Source organism: Helicoverpa zea, chromosome 19, assembly GCF_022581195.2.
Source record: "Helicoverpa zea isolate HzStark_Cry1AcR chromosome 19, ilHelZeax1.1, whole genome shotgun sequence".
NCBI classification, from domain to species: domain Eukaryota; kingdom Metazoa; phylum Arthropoda; class Insecta; order Lepidoptera; family Noctuidae; genus Helicoverpa; species Helicoverpa zea.
Genome location: NC_061470.1, coordinates 6,133,069 through 6,149,881, shown reverse-complemented (window position 1 = coordinate 6,149,881; position 16,813 = coordinate 6,133,069). Strand labels below are relative to the sequence as shown.

Genomic DNA, 16,813 nt, shown 5'->3' with positions numbered 1-16,813 from the left:
ATGATATCCAGCTACAGTCTCCCAGGTTTAGACGGATATTTTGAACTTTCAGTCATGCCATTATCTTCTAAGCAACTGCTAAACTAAACACTGCAAGCACTAAACTTAGTGTATTTTCTTCAAAGTATGTGACCGTCATAGAATAACTAAATACAACAATTTAGGAGTGGATTGATGAGTCGGCGACAACCCATAAATATTATCAGTAAATTCAGGCAATGTTTTGTAATACATGTTATTCTAATATCAACAACACAATACATGTTATACCCAACAACACATAATAGCCATAATATAAGTAAACATGAGTGTACCGTAACATTATTATAACTTTATTTAACCGCCGCTTCCTGGAACGCATTAGCACTAAATCTACAGCAAATATCACGGACGATAGGCCAACAAGTGCTATTTGATCTAATTCCCTTTGAAATTCAACATTTCCACGAATTCATCCGATTATATTATTTATACTAAATTAGCATTATTTACTTTGCTAAATTAAATTGAATTAATTAGCTTTCATTTATCATTTGAACTACCGATATTTCATAACGAACTAACAGTCTATTAAAAGTACACTCGCTGGCAAAAAACCGCACCCACAGCGAGGCATGATAATTTTTCTCTCAATATCTATAGAGATTCCGTAGGATTCCGTGGAGTCGGGTCGGGCTTTTTAATTACACCGTGTCAACATTGCGCGGCTCCCGCTCAATGAATTATTCACCGATAGCTCGGGAGAGACGGCCGAGTTTTTTCTCCGCTTCTTGACTGGTTTTTTTCCGTGTTTGTAGTTCGCGGATATAATGTGCTCTTGAGTCAATGAGGAGCGTCGCGGTCCATTGTCTTGAGGAGTGCTTTATAAAGACACTGTTATATGGCTGAGCTGCGTTCTGAGTTAATCTCTGTAGGACTTGAGCAAACTTTGAATGAGTCTTGATCTTGAAGTAAAGAGTGCTTGCGTTACATGTCCTCGTTGTAATCAAGGATTTAGTTAGAATTTGAGTTATCTGGATAAACCTGATACAAAATGTCGTTTATTAATTTGTTAAAAAGATTGGATGTTGAAATTCTTAAAAACAATTTTTTTTATGAATTAAAAAATCGAATGCTCGCTCTAGACTTCGATTTTGATTTATTTGCAAATTGTAATCTTGTTAAAATATTTTCTAGGAAATCTATGAAAATTCTGAGTAGCCACGTATATGGGTATCATGAATAATGAATAACTTATTCATATAATTTTCTACGGTAACATCAGAAATTCCATTTCATTGTGTTACTTAATTCCCAAATCTAATTTTCATAAAACGATTCAAAAATTCGTTCCAAAAAGACGTATTGTTTAAGCGAAGGTTTGCTTACTGCCCTCCGCTCCGCTCTGAGGACAGGGCCGGAATAAAAACATTTTTTTTTTTAATAAAAATGCCAAAAATATTGCTTTTTATTCATATTTTAACATCCTTGATATTTTATTGCCTTTTAATATTAACTATTTATAGTTCAGATACAAAAGCGTTTTCTTAAGCTAGTCCAAGAACTGCTTGAAGCTCTTAATCCGATTAACAAGAGTCGAACAACTTAGAATCGTTACTTAAATTCCTTCATCAATAAGTCATAGTTTGTCAGAAAACAGGAGCAGTTGAGTCCGTCCCTGCGGACGTATGTTTGCACTAACCACTCACTTTTATGAGCTTCAGACAATGAGAATAAGTCAATTTTTCATCGACCAGATTAATCGTTTAAAATTCATGTATTTTTATTTCAATGGTTCCTAAGAAATTGTGGAGAGATTTATTTTATTGGATCAGGAAACTTGGTGCGGGGACTTGTTAGTTTTAAAGTGACTTCTTTAGTAGTTTGCTGGGTAATCGTGTCTTTTTTTTAACTTTTTATATTCCCTTCAGCAATGAAGCAATGAGTACTTTGGAAAATAAATCTAAACAGTCTCAATTGCTTAATTAGTAAAAGGCTGATTTTGTAATGTAAATGTATATTCTCATTCACACCTGACATGAGACATCAGAACTTGGTAGTTACCTATTTGTGTGTGTTTGGAAATTTTTCAAAAGCTAGTCTAGTTACCTCAAAGTACTCATTTCTTATCGATACGGAGGGGATAATTAAGTAATAGGAAATTATAAATAAGAAAAAAGTAGAACCTGTTTTACATTAGAAGGAAACTTCGATTTATTTATATTCCTCCTTTCAATCTGATACGATATTACCATGAACGCGGAGAGGGTTTTCGAAGAAGTAATAAAAGAGAAATATGTATGAAATAATAATGGTCGTGTGTTGTGCGTGTGTTGACAATCACTCCGGTGATTATTTGCACAAGAGTCCCGCGGGATTCACGCCGGGACTCAATCAGCATACGGGACGCAACTCGATTATCGATGAACTGTTTAAAGATGTTATTGGTTGTTCAATTATGATTATTTTTTCGTATTAATTTTTTAAGTGCGATAATTGTATTGCTAATTTGTAGGCATTTTTTTAATGAAAATAGGTTAGAAAAATTATAAACCGATAATCTCTCCGAATTTTCATAAACTTAGTAAAAACTTAATCTTCACTTATTTACATATTTTGTTATCGACAACTATAAAAAGCTTCCTCATTTAAAATTCTATCGATAATACCGTAACTAGTGATCTAATTCCCGTTATCGAAGAGCATGAGTACATCACTACCGCCACGGTTTCTCCCGACACGGTTTGTTTAGATTTTTACGCAAACACAGGGCCGACCCATCTTTCTAATTGCCTTAATTAAAAGCATCTACCAATCGAGAAAGCTAAATACGAGGGAAGAGGGGTGCGGCAAAAAACTGTCTGTTTCGGCAATCGTTTGATTTCATGTTTGCTTATTGATATGATGGGTGCTGCGGTTTATTTTCAGAAATCGGGGTCCATTCCTTTGCGGTATATTCACGAATTGTTTATTCATTATTCCCAAATGCTGACTTTGCAAAAAATTCAGCGGTTTTAATAAACTGTACAAATGTTTCCAGTCGATAAAACTGTCGAATCGGTGCTGGACATAAATGTTAACCGAAATAAATCATTCAAATGTTGACTATTGGATTTATGGGATGCTTTGCATGCAGTGTAGCGCAAAACATGCATCATAAAACCTTAAACAAACATGAAATAAAAAAGGATACCTATACATATGAAAATTGGTCGCGAATTCGCAGAAAGGGATGAGATTAATTTGATTGTCAGGTTTACCCGGCGAACTGTTTGTGCAGAGGGGTGCACGCCCGCGGATAATTACCACCCTAGCCGGTATTAATTGGCCAAATTTTAATGATGTTCAAATACCGACGAACCGTGTTAGTTAGTGTTGAAACGCTCCTGTTTTTCGCGGCTACAGATTTTTTTTTGTTTATGTTTCAAATTTTTTTGCTGAAATATCGTGTTTTCTACTGGACAGTTTTTGAACGGCTCGGTTTATTTTATACAGGCATATATGTACTGCAAATATTAGATTTCGTAGTAAGAGTTATCTATTTGATTATCACAATTCGCTGACGTTATGTCGCCCTGATTTCCTTACATCTATTACGAATGCGAAGAAAATCACAGAATTTCCAGAGATTTCCCTTGAACACCTGAATAGTGCTTAAAAAGTTGTTATTATTTTTCTGCTTCTTGTAGAGTCTCTCTAGAGGTATCTAGGAATAAGTATATTACTCAGTTCACTATCCCCAAATAAGCCACAGATAATCGAAACATTAATTCGATTCCAATCCCAATCGAAACTAACCGATTAATTGAATTCTTCATCCCGAACATGGGGCGGTCACCAGCCCTCCCCAGCGCCGCGGGGTAACCGCTGGTAATTAAAAGAGAGGCTGAATTCAGCTAATTATGTTTGCTATAACTCCCCGATGCGCCGACCGTTGTGTTTTGGTTTTATAATTAGCTCCCAGCTTATAATTATAATTAATACCGCGGAATTCGGAGTTATAGTTTCATGATTGATAGAGTAAAGGTAAATATTTCCTTTAATTGTGGTCTCGCGGGTCTGGTAATTATTATGCATGATTATGACCACGCGTGCTGCGTGGCATAATGAGATGATCTCATTAAAATCGCAATATGTAACGTGATAATCTTACTCGTTGCAGGGTAAAGCTATGATAATTTCACATTTTTGTACAAACATCTCCTTAGCCTTTTCCCAACTATGTTGGGGTCGGCGTCCAGACTAACCGGATGCGGCTGAGTACCAGTGTCTTACAAGGATCGACTGCCTAACTGACCTCCTCAACCCAGTTACCCGGGCAACCCAATACCCCTTGGTTACAGTGGTGTCAGACTTACTGACTTCTGACTACCCGTACATCCAGACATACAGTTACCTATTTTATCATCGACCACTCTTGAACTTTAAATTTATTGTTACATTATTCTCTTTGTCACCAGGTCGGAGTCAACACGAACGCCTCCTCTACCCCCGTCGCCACCACCAGCTTCTTCAGCTCCGCCCGCGCCGGTCACGTCAACAGCCACGCCGATGTCGGTGGCGGGAAGCCCGGCAGCGGCGCCCACGCCACCGGCTGTTGACGTGCCGTTACCGCCCGTCACGTCCGCCGATGTTACGCTTACTATTACGCCTGTTTCGGTAAGTTTCTTGTGTATTTCTTACGCATGTTGTTGATATTTTGGGATATCTATTTAGTTTGCAAGTTGAAGAATCGGCCACCAATTGGTTTGACATAAAGCAAAGAGTAGCTTTTTATATGGTTTCTCAATTAATCAGCTCGGCACCCTTTTTGGACGCTAATGTGCATAAAAAGAATTGAAGTGAGCAGGTCTATGATGTGTTAAAGGTCAAATATGTAATGATGAAAGAGGATTAAGGCAACGGTGTTTTTTGTAGTTTTGGCGTAATTTGTTCCATGAATACGTACTGACTTTCAGAGTAACCTTTCTTAGAGATGTTCCCACATTAAAATGATGATGAGACAGATATCAAAACCTAACTATCCCATCACTCACACAGACGCCAATAACAACGACGACAGCAACAAGCGTAGCACCGACATCGTCACCAGTGACGTGCATAACATCGACGGCAGCGGTAGCCGCAGCGACGCTCACTGCGCCGGCCATGTCGACCGGCAGCAATAGCAACAGCAACGGCAGCAACAGTATCGGTAGTGGCAGTAACAGTAATGGCAGTGCCAGTGGAAGTGCCCCGCCTACGCCGCAGCCGGCACAGCCACCTACGCCGACGCAGCCGCCGCCTACACCTGAGACCGGTGAGTCCCAAGTCCCAAGACTTTTGATTTTGCTAGGTTTTTTTTAGGTTCATGTGTTCTTGAAGAGATAACCTAATTTTGGGAATATTTTGATGGTATTTGGAAAGGTTAGATATTTGCAGAATTTAGCTATTGCAATAATTGTAATATCAAGGAGTTACCTATGTTGTCTTTATTGAATCCTTACTGCTTTTAAATCGATCGATTCCGTATTCGTTTGCCAAGCACTGGAGTTAAAGTCAGAGGAAAATAATGCTTTTCGGTGTTTGGAATAACTTCCAGATTACACTAGATACGAAGTCTGTTCAAATTTAATTGGATTTTTATACAAAAGCACATAGAACTTTGCTGAATAGACAATAGAGTATTTTTTAAACATATTATCTGATAAAGTAAATATTTTAACTAAAATCTGTAAATAGGTACTGTGATCAAATTAATTTATTTAATTAAAGTCTATCAATAGGTATGTTATTTATATCATACATGATGATGAAAGACATAAAAGTTATATCGCAGAAATTAATTTTGCTGTCTTAGTTTGACATGCGTAATTCCAAACTTTTCTTTAGAAAACTTTAGTCCGTTCGGGGAATTTAAATGAAACAAGACGTACCTTTAAATATTTATTATAACAATAGTACATTTAAACCGAAACACGTTATAACCAACACGGTAAGCTCGTTTGAGATCACTCCATAATACTGATATGTACGGATTCACTACGCCTTGCTGTTCACTTGGCGGTGGAAGTCGACGGCTCAGGCTCGGGCTCACGACCTTCGCGGCCTTCGCGGCCTTCACGACCCTCCATGCTGGTCTCCTCAGCATGGCAACGCTTGCGATGCTTGTGCACGAAGTAGTACGAAGGGAACTTAGAGCCGCACGTCTTGCAAGGGTAGTAGTGCAGTGTGGTGCGTGTCTGCGACTTGCGGTGCCGGCATGGCCAGCTGCGTTCCGGAGAGTTCTCCCGCCAGGCCACGTTCAGCACGCGGCTGAACTGCACCGGACCATCACACGACGCTATGTCCAGAACAGTGTTGCTTTGACGCTTAGGCGGCTCAGGAGCCTCGATGCGCTCCACGTCCAACTCGCTGGAAGTAGTCGAAGAAGGCGACGGTGGTGGTGGAGAGGCCGGTGGGGATGGGGCTCGGGCCCGGCGCGGCACGGGCCTGTGGGCGCCCGGCGGCGGCGCGGGCCTGGCGACGCAGGGACTAGGCCCGAGCCACGCGCGGTACAGAGACAACATGCTCGCTCGCGGCCGCTCGACGACTGCGAGCCGCCGACACGAGGGCCGCTTTATATACACCGCGATATGGTTCTACTTCCAACAACAAATACAGATTTTATAAGCGTTTTTGAAACTTCGTAGGGTAATGGGAAGTTGTGATTTAATTTTGAATAGTTAATTAAAGACTTCAGAAAATAAACAGCACAAAGGAAATCACTTCAACGTCTAAAGTTTATAAAATGACGAATGAGAACTCAAAGCAAAAAAGGTTTGATTTTTGGCTAATTACCCTAAATTATGAAATTAGCATCAGCATTTACACATTCCAATCCCATTCCTGTCTTTCGGGAGAGCAATATTTATACAAAGTGAAATATGAAGCGTACCGGCGACGTTCCCTGGACATTAACGACTATTCACTCGAGTGTCTGTGACTTTACAAACAGTTAATCCTCTTACACGTCCCCTGATACCGCCATTGACTTTGGTAAAACGTCATCTTTGAAAATATTCACTGACAATTTTTCATAACTTAATGTCTGTCTTTGTTAATCGTTTGCATTTTTAATGAGTGACATCTGAAAATAACTGAGCTTGTAGTAGTAGCCTTAACATAATATTTAGGCTTATTTTTAGGCCAAAAGACAAAAACTCTAATCTCCGCTACACCTGAAGTCAATTCTATACAAATTATTTATAATTTATATATAATTTAATAACTAAAAGTATGTTCTGAAAACTCAACAGAAGACAAATCACACTTTAAAGAATAATGCAGATTCAAATCTGCTTACATTTTTTAATTTTAAAACTATCATAAATTCAATCTGGATCAACAGCCATGAATATTTCTGCTAAATGAGTTCCATACATTTCTATCCCTCACCTGAAGGGGACAAACAGACTCTGTTTAAGAATGCGCGGGTCCCCAGTGACCGCCGGTGGCTTTAATTTCAATGATGCTTTATCGCTTTGTCAAGTATCACAAAAACTGTTTTATATAGACCCTTTGATATCTTATGCATAAAAACTACTATAAAATAAAATGTTTATGACATACTTAGTTTATTTACGAGAAAGATATTGGATTATTTCCATGTTTCCCGTCACTAGTACCTTTAAGAAAGAACTCCAAGAAAATTTACCTCAAAAGTAAGGTGATTTGAATATTAATACGCCAAACATTGCTATATCTCATTACATTACTCTTGATCTGATTATAATGCGTGATCGAAACGTAAGTTAATCCTGGCAACATTACAGCATGACAGGCGTAATCCCCAGCTTGGTTGACAGCGTAAACCCAGTCAACTCACCACACACGGAATTGTAAATCGCGCATCGGCCAGCCGGACCGACGCCTTTTGAAACATTAACAGATTAAACGGTCCATGCACGCCGGCTTTATCTTCACACCAATCATTTTCGTAATTACAAGGATTATACAACAAGTAATCAACTTTATACCCCACGTAAAAACTCAAAGAAAAACTGATCGAATTTATTTTCTGCAACCGTTTCAATCGCGATCAAAATTTTAATGTAAGCAGCGAAATTAACCAATAATTCTGAGTGATAGCAAATAGCTCGAGTAATGCTAAAGAGAACACGACAAATTGACAAATTGTATAATAAAATCAACACAGTGTCAGTTCAGCATACGGGAGGCGTGTAATCTACAAAATGTCTGCGGTTGTTTGCGCGGTAAATAAACACAGATAGCCGGTCTCGTTAAATTCTCGCGCTTGGCGGAACATCGGTGGGCAAACAGAGGTGACATCCCGCTCCACGGCTTGCCCACCCGTGGGATTCAAGTATAGGGGAGTGTGTACGTCCCTGCTTCATTGTGTGTGAATATCTAAAATTTTACACAAGATTTTAGCTGTCTATTTTGTTAGTCCCTGTTGGGCGCCAATTGCGGTATAATGAATTCGGTTTGATTTGGTTTATTACAAACAATCTAAATAAACTACTCTACTAACTATAGTGTTTGCGTTTCCGATAGACGTATATAAATTGTTCTAAGCAAAAGCATACATCCATTTAAAACAAAAGCAAGATTGCATAGTAAAATCCTAGTACCACGTTGGGCGGCAATTCAACAAAACGCTGTGTTAGCAGTGAATTGAATAAAACGTTGAGTCGTGATCCAATTAACGCTTGTTCAAATATCAGTAATTGGTGAGATTAATTGACAGTGCCCGGCACAGATCATAATATCGTAGAAACGACAAGGTACAAACGTATTTATTAGTTTTTAAAGAATTTGTAATTTTATGAGAGATAATTGCATATAATATTGAAAATTAAATATGGGCTTAGTTAAGGAAAGTGTTTCCAATATGTCAAAATTTCAGATTTAACATATAGGTATCTGTAGGTACCATTCTGTAACTACGTAGATGGTCCATTTTTTACCTGGTGAATTTCCAAATTGTACAAGTCATATCCAGCATAGTCTAACATCTCTGTTCTTTGGGTAATAGTCTGATATCTGTAAGACAAACGTCTGTGGTTTGCTCAGGGAGTGCAGACTAACTGCTAATTAGCACTCAGAGTTATAGAACCACAGATAGATTAAATGATCAGACGTGTAGAGCGGGACTTGTAATATTAGGTGAGATTTCTTACTGGTAAAATTTAATAAAGAAACTTCTCTGCCTAAATAATAATGATGGAAAGTGAAAAAATGCTGTCATCATGGAGGTTGTTGGTTGGTATTTGTTTTCCTTTTATTATAATGTGGTCTAGCCTAGGTTTTGCGACATATTTTTTGCGCAAAGGCATAGTTTTTGTAACTTTGTACTGCCATTGAATCATTTGAAAGTCTTGAATAAAATAAACGATTAAATTTCATCTCTCTGAAAATGCTACACTGTGGTCGCAACCGCATAAATGTAATTACACAGCAGTTAGACATTTATTTACTATGAGCTTAAATCTGTTCGGATAATAGTTAATTTATTTAACTTGCGCCGCTGCAGTTTAGCCTAACTCCGCCTCAGGATAACTCGGAAAACTGTTTCAAACAGTTTCAAACTGTTGCATTTTGTACAAACGGCTATATTTCTACCTATACATGATGACATAAGTACTGTAGATAAATATCGACGTTTTATAAATTAAACAAACACGTGCACAAAACGCGAAACTAAATAATAAATGCACATAGATATTAATTGAAACAAACAACGCGTATGTATGACGCGCTGTAATTCAATTGGTATAACAAACAGCGATAAATAATTAAACAAACATCGCATCGGTATCGGAACTAAATTGGCGCTAATCTGCTTTCGCTACAAATTGGCGCCCAACGTGGGCCCGCTGAATATTGCACGAGTAGCCCGCCCGCCCGCTCGCCCGCGACGTGATTCACGGATCATCTCGCGCTGTTCTGAATAAACTCGTTAATATGCAACTAACGCTTGAATAATAAACTATATGGAAACTAGATTTTCGTTTGTTGTTCTCTAAATGTTTTAGCTGTTTTGATTTTGGAATTTGGAATTCATTGGGTTTGGTTTGCGAGTTTATTATTCGTTATGTTGGTACGTTTATAAATGAAAATTTATTTGTTACACGCTTCAGGTGCCTGAAACTTTTTTTTTACATGAATTTTATATTCAACGTGTTTGGCAAACGGATATACAATTCGATTTAGGGATTGATACTTTTAAGGCCTGTACATTACATTTTTCATTTGTTAATGTCTTTTCATCTCCAACAGCGGTAACAGAACGCATCGGAACCCCCTCATCAACAGCCACGGTTACCACGACAACGATAACAACAACATCCTCAAACTGTGCCGTCTGCAACATGTCCGGTGCCACCCGAACGGTCTCAAGGTCTCGAGCCATCCACTACGGGCTGAAGGAGGAAGCTGTAGGGGCGAGGGTCTGCGAACCCTGCCACTGCAGGTGTGTGCGGTCTCGGTACACCAGGTGCCCGGTGCCCACGTGTCCTGGACCGAGGGTTAGGGCGAAACGGTTGAGGCATTTACCGCCGAGGTGGCATGATCTCTCGTTGGAGTTGAAGAGGCCACTTATGGAGGAGTTCGGTGAGTGAATAACTTTTTTTATCAATTAATATTTATTTTTGAACATAAATAAAGATCTTTACATATGGAGTATTACTATGCTCTGCAGATTTAACAGGCCTACAAAAATGTTTAAGTAATATGTATAGGTTTTTGCATTGAACGATGAGTTTTGCAATACATACTGAATAGAATTGAACATAATTATTAACTGTTTTGTCGTGAGATGACTCGTAGAGTGATCAGCGGATGTAATATTGCGATGTTCTTATCCATATCAGAAATCTTTACAAATTAAAAATTATATATTTCCACCTTTTTTATTCTTTAATCATCTTCTCCCCCAGAAATCCCAAGCGAGTTAAGCAAGTGCTGCCTAGCTTGCTTCAAGCGGATAACTCGACGGTTAGAGACCGTGGTGGAGGGAGGCCTAGCTCCTGAGCCCACGGAGGAGGAGGCGGCGCGGTTCCGGTCACTGCTGCGGGAACACGGCACGGCGTGGGACCGGATCGCGGCCGTCAGTGGGAGGACACCAGCTAGTTTGAAGGCGTTCTACTTCACTTATAGGTAAGTAATTGTGTAAGAACCTTGCTTGAAGTGGTTAGAGACGGTGGTGGAGAGAGGCCTAGCTCCTGAACCCACGGAGGACCAGGCGGCGCACTCTCGAGTTCTGATGACAGTGATATGACATGACTAGCCAAGAAACGTCATTACAAATCCAATATGGCGGCATCCCCAAGATGGCTGACTGGCTGTTTGAAATTCACCTCAACGATATCATCATATCATTTTTAACCACTAATTTCCTCCACAGAAAAAAGCTGCAACTAGACACTTCAGTAGCCGACCGACCTTCCGGTCCTCGCAGCTCCACAGAAGACAGTACCCTATCCTCAGCGGATACCGACACGGCCAGCGGCGGCAGTCCCGCGAGAGCACCGCCCGCACAGCCGGCGCCGGCGCCTCGGACTGATGCCGTGGCGCCGAGGAGACCGCGCAGAGATGAATATGACTCGTCGGCTACGGAAACTGCTGATGAGGAAAATGATGCTCCTAGTGCTAAGGTTGGTTGTGGAAATTGTTGTTTTTTTTTTGTAGGTGTTTTGGGAAGATGTATATAGGCTCCCAAAAATATGTTGGTGGTAAAACTGAAAAACATAAGAAAAGCTAGGGGGAGGACATTTACGATTATCTACTAAATGAATTAAGTATTCGAAAAGTAGACAAGTATGTTAGTAAAACTTTATTAAATAAGAAGGCCAGTAAAGTTATAGTTTCCAAGATATTTAACATTGCAGTCATAAGAAGCCGTATGGGGCAATTTTAAATAGTTGAATACTCATATTAATATTGACATTGTTAAATTCAATAACTAAGTACACGAGAAGTGACTTCGTAACCATGATCCGCTTACCAAACTTTCAATATAAAACTCGGCTTTCGTTTTAAATATCAAGATCTGTATTGCCGTATATCCACGTTCTAACAATAAAATCTTCTTACAGATAATCCCCCCCACCTCCGTCCCCACGGTGGTATCATCCTGCGCCGCCAGCGCGGTATCGTCACCCGTGACGACGACGCGCAGCACCGCGGCGCCGCAGACCGTGCGCGACGTGGTGCTCAACCTCATCGAGATCAGCCTCACCAGGGACTCGCAGCCCACACATCCGAGCATCAAGCCGCATCAGATCAAGGTTAGTGCAGAGACGCAGACCATGCGCGACGTGGTGCTCAACCTCATCGAGATCAGCCTCACCAGGGACTCGCAGCCCACACATCCGAGCATCAAGCCGCATCAGATCAAGGTTGGTGTAGAGGGGAACTTGTGTCTGCTGATAAAGAAGAATGAAAAAGACAAAATTGTCCATAGAAGAAAATATGTGGTTTTATTTACACCGGTCTACTATCATGTCAATATGAATTTAAACTATACACATTTCAATTTACATCGATCAATTTCATTGTGTAAAAAAAGACTTAAACTTACGCTTCCCTACTTTCACAAAAATAGAAAAAAAAAACTTCATTTAATGGTAGTGGTTTCAATTTCAATTTTTGTTGTATTATCAGATAAAAAGTCAGAGGTCCTTTCTTACAAATTGTTCGAATTTCAAAACTCAACATAACCTTTTCTCGCAGGTGACGTCATCATGCGCGAGCGGTCGCGAAGCCCTAGCAACACTAAGCGTAGTAAACAGCTCCCACGTGGGCAACAGCGGCGCCGTCAGCCCGCAGCGCGCCGCCACCATCACCCCCCTCACCCACCCCACGGCCGACAAGGACGTCATGCTGCTGCACATCGAGCCCCGCCCCGAGCGGCCCGAGCGGCCGGAGCGGCCCGACCGGCCCGAGCGACACGACCGCCACGAGCGACACGACTTGTTGCTGCGACAGGAGCGACACGAGCCCTTGTTGGATCTCAGCGTGAAGCGGCCGAGGCATGATCAGCCGTTCCCGCATCCTAATAAGTCTGTAAGTATTCTTGCAAATACACTGGTATAATTTTCAAAATTTAACTTTGTAGTCTAGGTAATCAGACATATGAATGTGTTGCAAGGAAGTTTACTCGATCTTTCATTTCCTATTTCGCTCCAAGATTTGGAGGGATTTGCACTTAAAAAATGTGTTATAATTATTTGTTTTTTGCGTTTTTTTATCTGCTTCGATTCTTACATATCTGGAGTATAAACTTTCTAACTAGAGTTTTAAGAGTTTAAGCAATAGTTACATATTATAAAACTTATTTATTATCCAACAGGTATACCGAAACTCAACGGAATACAGACCACAGCAAGAACGGGAATCCCCTAACCAGTACAACTCGAAACCTAAAGCTGTTGGGGCACCCCCAAGACCGACCCTCAAACCAGCTCCCAACCCCAAGGGGTCTATAACCCTCGGTACTCCAGTAGAATCGAGGTTCGAGCCTCACAGGAACCCTCCGGAGGCTAAAACAGGGTCGATAACAGCCGGGACTCCGGTGCATGGGACCCATCACCTTCCTGACAAACGGACCCTGGACTTCTATAAGAGAAGGAGTCCAGGCGGCCCGGGGGCGTATTACGCGGCGACCAGTAGTCAACCTAGGCCGCAGTCGCCGTCGTTTTCACCTGTAAGTTGAAATTTGGACTTATTTACCTTGATGATGATTATAAATAGACCAAAATAATATATATATTCTTTATATAAATTATAATTATGCACACCCGAATATTGAAACGCCACTCAATTTGCTGAGACAAAAAGCTTTATAATGTAAGCCTTGAAGTTATGTAACGTTTGAGTTTTCCGAAGGTTATTTGATAAATCAGCACCGACATGTATGCTTTCTTACATTTTGTTTAATTCTTATTAACGCAGTGTATTTAAAAATAGACTAAGGGCTGATTGTTCAATACTTAGATAACTTTTATCAGAGGAATAAAAATGGCGTCAAACCGCCATTGCATAGAAAATAATTATGTCAAACCGCTATTTTTATTCCTCAGACAAAAGTTATCTGACTATTGAAAAATCGGCTCTAAAAGTAGTAACCATGGTTTTTTAACCCCCTTTAATTTAAAATATGTATGTATAATCAAATTCCAACTTCAATATTCATTCGCAGACGGGCAGCTCCAGCTACACCCGGAACCCCTACGGGCTGGAACAGCGTCAGATCATAATGGCGGACTTCATCACGTCGCAGCAGATGCACGGCGGCGCCCGGCGCGAGCGCGAGCGGGCCGCGTCGCCCGGCTTCCGGCGTGATGCCGTCTCTGTTATACAGAGGCATACGCCGCATGCTTATCCACATCCGCCTCCCGGTTAGTATTATAGAACTTTAGTTTTTTTTTTATGGGATATCGTCAAATGATCTCACTGTGGGTTAGCAGCGTGAGGAAGTGTCAGACTCTTACTGACTAAAAGCATCCTGTGAGAACTTATGCACGTACCCGGATAAAAAGCCTATAGACTTCCTCGATGAATGGGATATCTAACACTGAAACAACCAATAAATGGGATATCTAACACTGAAACAACTTTTCAAGTCGGACCTGTAGTTCCTAAGATTAGCGCGTTTTAAACAAACACTTCTGCTTTATAACATTAGAATAGATAGCACGTAGGTATAATATTTTATGTAGTTTAGAGCTCTGAATTCAGACAAGAAGCTTCTAGGTATAAACTGGACGTCACGCTTGAAGGAAGTGATTATAAAGTAATGCAATTTTACTTCATTAAAAAAAATACTGGCCAATGAAATTGTAGCAAAATTATTTTAATTAATTTTACTGTTTTAATAACACAAAAGTCACACCAAATATATTTGGTAGATTTGTTTCCAATAATACCTACAAGCTTCTTGATTGCGTATGAATAAGACAAGCTATTCCGCGCCTTCGGTTGCTACGCGACATTTTAAATACGCATCAATTTTTATTTGCCGCTTTCCTAGTGCAAGGGGGGTTGCTTCACATCGTTAGCAATAGCACAATATTTTATTTAAAAAGTCAAGAATTAAAGCGGCCTTAAAGTATATTACTGACGAACAAAAAATGACGCAACCCAGCCCTTTGTAGAAACAGTCGCATTTTTTTGTTTTTTACCAGCTAAATAATTACCGTTGTGCAAGTTAAGATAAGTATCTAAGCTTGTATAATAAATACTAGTGTATTTATACAAGCCAAGACACTGGTGGCAATTGCGACTTTTATTTTTACCTACCTACAGGATGATCACTTACAGAGAAACATTGTCTTGCTTAACAATACTTAATTTTTGCTCTTTTCTTAGTGTTTAAGCAGGCAATATTACTTATGAACTTTAGATATTACCTCTATATATTCGTGAATATATGTTGTTATATTGTGGTGGTATAACTTGTCTTATTTGATACTGTAAGATGAGCGGGCGGCGTCGCCGCAGTACCGACGGGACGCGCTCTCCGTCATACAGAGGCACTCTCCCCAACATGTGTACCAACATCAGCATCCGCAGCCGCCTCCAGGTATACCACAAAACTATAGATATTTCTTTGTAAAATTAATAATAATCAGACATCAAAAATCATCAAATGACCCCGCTGTGGTAAGGGAGTTAGCAGTGGTGAGGGAGTGTCAGACTCTTACTGACTAAAAACCGTCGTGTTCCGTCGTAGGCCTTTTATGTACCGGGGCCGCGGTATCTCTTTCGAACAATCCTGCAGCCCCGGCAGGATAATCAGACAACTAAATATTGAACAATATTTTTTATGAGAATTTGTTGTCAGTGTTAAAAAAAGCTTTGTTTGAAAAATTGTTGCAAAACAGCATGTTGTTTTATTTTAGGAATCTAACAACTATAACTCATAATAATTCAAATTTGTGCTGTGCACAAGCAAAAAGTAACTTTAATTTTTTCTAAAAATTGATTGTCTGTAAAGTCGGTTTAAGGACGGTAGTTTGACGTGACAACATCAAACGTGACAGTAGTATAATACACAGAAGGAGTGGAAACCGTTCGAGCCGAGCATGCACAATGAGCGTAATGGGATAATGACAATCGTACATGCAGCCCGTAGTATCGAGTTATTAGACGTTGGCACGTCAAAGGCTATAAAAACTGTGACATAATTGTACCTTAAAACACTTTTAACATTCTTCATTCTTTCAACATTTGCTATCAATTGTCCCCAGGTCATGAAGCGTTCACATCGCTAGTAGACGTGGCGTCAGCAGCGACGGCGCTGCCGGTGCCGCGCGGCTCGCAGCCCGACGGCAAGCCCGAGCCCAAGCAGCAGCCGCAGCAGCAGCAGCAGCAGCAGCATCATGATCTCAGGTACCACTACAGTATTAAGTCTACATATAAGTTACCACCCACAGACATAGACAAAGTCAATTTATTTAATTTCATTTAAGCCTTTACATTTAGCACTTATGAATGTCAAAAATATAGATACGATTGATTCTAGTTGCCCATTCCAAAAGTAGCTTCCTATGGAGAAGTATGGGCAAGACACTCCATCAGACAGATCACTGACAGATCATCATCCTCCGAGCCTTTCTCCCAACTATGTTGGGTTCGGCTACCAGTCTAACCGGATGCAACTGAGTACCAGTGCAGTTTACAAGAAGTGACTGCCCTATCTGACCTCCTCAACCCAGTTACCCGGGCAACCCGATACCCCTTGGTGAGACTGGTGTCAGTCTCACTGGCTTCTGACTACCCGTAACGACTGTCAAGGATGTTCAATAACACCCGGGACCTACAGTTTAACGTGCCCGAAACACAGATGTGT

General features: G+C 40.4%; 1 protein-coding gene across 7 annotated transcripts in view; it reads left to right on the top strand.

Moving 5' to 3' along the window:
* Positions 1–16,813, top strand: part of LOC124639501 — a 108,429-nt gene that overhangs the window by 84,381 nt on the left and 7,235 nt on the right. For 6 of the 7 annotated variants that reach the window (XM_047176898.1, XM_047176900.1, XM_047176899.1 and 3 more), the window contains 11 exons: positions 4,440–4,638; positions 5,020–5,278; positions 10,240–10,572; positions 10,899–11,118; positions 11,366–11,615; positions 12,057–12,359; positions 12,694–13,026; positions 13,313–13,666; positions 14,162–14,360; positions 15,440–15,544; positions 16,212–16,353. In XM_047176898.1, coding sequence (XP_047032854.1) covers positions 4,440–4,638; positions 5,020–5,278; positions 10,240–10,572; positions 10,899–11,118; positions 11,366–11,615; positions 12,057–12,359; positions 12,694–13,026; positions 13,313–13,666; positions 14,162–14,360; positions 15,440–15,544; positions 16,212–16,353 — 2,697 coding nt within the window. The remainder of the gene's footprint in view (positions 1–4,439; positions 4,639–5,019; positions 5,279–10,239; positions 10,573–10,898; positions 11,119–11,365; positions 11,616–12,056; positions 12,360–12,693; positions 13,027–13,312; positions 13,667–14,161; positions 14,361–15,439; positions 15,545–16,211; positions 16,354–16,813) is intronic. The other variant, XM_047176901.1, reaches the window with a different exon arrangement.